The 4159-nt window shown below is 48.9% G+C and overlaps 1 protein-coding gene across 1 annotated transcript in view; it reads left to right on the forward strand.

The window, feature by feature from the left end:
* Window positions 1-4159, forward strand: part of COQ4 (coenzyme Q4) — a 9219-nt gene that overhangs the window by 2200 nt on the left and 2860 nt on the right. Inside the window, exons 3-4 of the mRNA XM_008060648.2 lie at window positions 252-348; window positions 823-925. Coding sequence (XP_008058839.1) covers window positions 252-348; window positions 823-925 — 200 coding nt within the window. The remainder of the gene's footprint in view (window positions 1-251; window positions 349-822; window positions 926-4159) is intronic.

Raw genomic sequence — 4159 nt, forward strand, 5'->3', positions numbered from 1 at the left:
ATCCACTCACCTCGGCCTCCCAAAGCACTGGGATTACAGGCTGAGCCACCAAGCCCGGCTGTATACATATTTCTTAATATATATATGGAGTCTTTGCTGTGGCTGAGTGACTTGCAAAGTGTTTAACAGGGATCTTTATAACTAGATATGGTATTATTCCTGTTTTATTCTGTAGAAAGTAAGGCTCAGATCAGGTCAGGCCACTTACCTAAGATCACGTCCCCCATTTGTACCCATTTCTGTCCATTCAGACATGGTTGCAGTTCTAGGGGAGACCACAGGACGCCGTACTCTTAAGGTCCTCAGGGACCAGATGAAGAGTGATCCAGAGGGTTCCCAGATCCTGGAGTAGGTATCAGCTCTGCACAGGGGGTTGAAGGCATTCTCTAGGGATTCTGGCCTCTCTACAGTCAAAATCTGAAGCTCTTCTTGATACCCTGGTCATGGATGGTTGCACAGGCTGGACACTGGCAAACTCCAAGAGTGCCATTCACATAAATGTATGCAGTGCAATGTGGTGGCCTCAGCCCAGTTTCTGCCCCAGGGCTCTGTGCCTTCATTAAGCTCCTATAACACATGCTAGCTGTACCCCTCCCCTTATAAGTATCCTGATCACATGTGAGACTTGCCTTCCTGCCTAGATTAGCCCTTGCAGGCAGGACCCATGTCCTCGGTTTGGGGTAGCCTCTTCAGTCCCTGACTCTGGCCTGCCTATTAGGGCTCGTGGCCATATTGCTGCGTTTGGCTCCTCAAGCTTCCTCTAGCTGGACCTTTCACCTTTCTTTACTGACACCCTCCCAATACTCAAGTCTTGCCTTTCAGGGAGCGTCCCCGGATTTCACTGGCTACCCTCGACCTGGGCAGGCTTCAGAGCCTGCCGGAAGGCTCCCTGGGCCGCGAGTATCTCCGTTTCCTGGATATGAACGTGAGTTTCCATCTTCTAAGCATCTGGCAGTCACCAGGAAGGGCAGAGGAATGGCATAGGAATGATATCCAGGGAAGGAAGAGGCCTATGCTTCCAGCATGGGCAGGAGTGCTTTTCAGTCTCATGCCAAGGCTTTGTCATTTTCTTTTTCTTTTTCTTTTTTTTTTTTAGTTGGAGCCTCACTCGATCACCCAGACTGGAGTGCAGTGGCCACTCCCGGCCACCGCAGCCTCGCCTGCTGGGGTCCGGCGATCCTTCCGCCTCAGCCTTCCGAGTAGCCGGAATTATAAGCATGCGCTACCACACTCGGCTGATTTTTTTATTTATTGTAGAGATGAGGTCTCGCTGCCCAGGCGGGTCTCGAACCCGTGGGCTCAGGCAATCCACTCACCTCAGCCTCCCAAAGGCGTGGGATTACAGGCTGAGCCACTGAGCCCGGCCTTTTTCTTTCTTTTTGAGTCGGGGTCTCAGTCTGTTGCTCAGGCTAGAGTACAGTGGCACAATCATGGCTTACTACAGCCTTGACCTCCTAGACTCAGATGATCCTCCCACCTCAGCCTCCCAAGTAGCTGGGACTATCAGTGTACACTACCCCACCCAACTAATTTTTTATTTTTTTGTAGAAACGAGGTCTCACTATGCCCAGACTGATCTCATATTCCTAGGCTCTAGTGGTCCTCTCAAAAGTGCTGGGATTATAGATGTAAGCCACTGTATCTGGCCAGCTTTGTCATTTGCTATGGGACAGGCAAATAAATGGACTGGGAACATCACTCCAAATGATAGCACTGGCCAGTGTTCACTAACCTCTGATGCTAGGTTCAAACTTGATCTCACTGAATTCTCCCAATAATCCTGTCAAGTATATTCTACTATTATCCTCATTAATAGATGAGGACACAGGCTCAGAGTAGTGAAGCAACTTGCTGATTTCACACAGCTGGTATTTATGGAGATGGTGTTTAATGCCAAGTCATGCTCTTAACTGCTGCACTGTGTCCACTGGTTCCAGGGACATTGCTTCTCCTAGAGCATGACAATTTGGCACTCCTCAGCCCCGGGCAGGAAGAGCAGCATGGTGGGGAAGGTGGAGATGGTGCTCCCAAGGATTCAAGAACTTATTGATTTATTCAGCCTCTGCCATGTGCCATCCGTTGTTCCATGTGCTCTGAATGTAATAGTGAACCAGACAGCCAAGGTCCCCACCTTCAAAGAGCTTGTGTTCTAGCTGGAGAGGAAGGCAATACAATAGGAAAAAAAAAAAACTTCCATGTAAGATTACAGGGAACATGCCGCTGCACTCCAGCCTGGGTGACTGAGTGAGACTCCAACTCAAAAAAAAAAAAAAAAAAAGATGGCCGAGCTCAGTGGCTCAGCCTGTAATCCCGCGCCTTGGGAGGCTGAGATGAGTGAATTGCCTGAGCCCACGGGTTCGAGACCCGCCTGGGCAACTTGGCGAGACCTCATCTCTACAATAAATCAAAAAATTAGCTGGGCGTGGTAGTGCGCACCTATAGTTCCAGCTACTTGGAAGGCTGAGGTGAAAGGATCGCCAGAGCCCAGCGGGTCGGGGCTGCAGTGGCCGGGAGCGGCCATTGCACTCCAGTCCGGGTGACAGAGTGAGACTCCAACTCAAAAAAAAAAAAATTACAGGGAAAATGCTTATTGAGCTTAGAGTGCACCAGGTACCATTCTCAGCAACTGGGATCCAGTGAACAAAACCAGCAGAAAGCCTGTCCTTGTGGCTTACATCCTAGCAGCTAGCCCTATGGAAGAACAAGGAGTGACAGAGGACAGGTTGATGTGGGGGAGGGTACGGTCACTTCTGACAATGGCCTGGGGAGGCCCCTCTGAGGAAACATGGAAGATGAGGAGGAGCCAGCCTTGTGGAGAGCCAAGGGAGAACATTCCAAGTATAGGGAACAGGAACTGCAAAGGCTCTGTCTGTTTGAGAAAAGGAAAGTTTTACTCGGGAGGCTGAGGTGGGAGGATCACTTGAGTTCAAGTTCAGCCTGGGCAACATAGCAAGACCCTGTCTTTAAAAAAAAAAAGAAAGAAAGAAAGTTGACTAATGTGGCTGTAGAAGAGTGAGTTGGGGAAGCGCAGTGAGTGGGCTGGAAGGTTAGCCAGGGGAGGCCCTGCAGGCCCCAGAAGGAGTCTGTATTTTGCAATAGGAGCAACAAGCCATTGCAAGGTTTTGAGCAGGATAGCAACACAGCCTGACTTGTAAAGGACCTTAGGAGACAGTTGGCCACCTTCTCTGTCCCTACCTCATGTCCCCTCCCTCTAGTATAGGCACATCCCATCCCAGCACCTTTGCCACAGCCTTCCAGCCCAGCTGCCAGAGCCAGCTGGAGGAGGGGAACAAGGCCCCACAGGTTGCTCTGAAATGGTTTCTCAACCTTGGCCTTGATGTCTGGGCTGGGTCGCCCTTTCTTGTGGGGCTGTCCTGTGCATGGGAAGATGTGTCACAGCATTCCTGGCTTTTGCCCCCTAGATGCCAGTAGCACCCCCTAGGTTGTGACAGCCATAAATGTCTTCAGATAATGCAGGTGTCCCGTGCTGGGCAGTTGAGAACCACTGCCCTAGAAGAGTATCGTCCTTGAGACAAAAACTCCTGCATGGTTGTCTCGGCAGGGCGATCACCTGCCCTGCTTTATGTTGTCTCCCTCAGATTTCACCAGGATGCAAATTATTATTATTATTTAGATCAGGGTCTCATCTGTGGCCCAGGCTGGAGTGCAGTGGCACAATCATTGCTCACTGCAGCCTCAATCTCTTGGGCTCAGACAATTCACCAGCCTCAGCCTCCTGAATACCTGGAACTACCAGCACATGCCTGGCTAATTTTGTTATTTTTTTTGTAGACATGGTTTTTTTGTTTTTGTTTTTCTCTTTTAATTTTTTTATTTTATTTATTTATTTATTTATTTTTGAGTTGGAGTCTCACTCTGTCACTCAGACTGGATTGTCATGTTTGCTCCCAGTAGCTCTCTCTAACAGCAGTAGGACTCTACAGATAAAGTCTGTTGCTCGCCTCCCTTGCTTTCAGATTCGATTCCCTCCCATACCCTATCTGAGTCAATCACTGACATATATGCAATTTTAACCATCATTTAGTGAACCCCTACTTTGTGTCAGGTAGAGTTCTAGGTGATAGCCATATCAATAAAATTTTATTGACCAAGACTATTTTTCATTTTAGAGGAAGAGTTTTGTATGTATTCATTTTTA

This window comes from Carlito syrichta, unplaced genomic scaffold, assembly GCF_000164805.1.
Source record: "Carlito syrichta isolate Samal-C Ts95f unplaced genomic scaffold, Tarsius_syrichta-2.0.1 Scaffold304686, whole genome shotgun sequence".
NCBI lineage: Eukaryota > Metazoa > Chordata > Mammalia > Primates > Tarsiidae > Carlito > Carlito syrichta.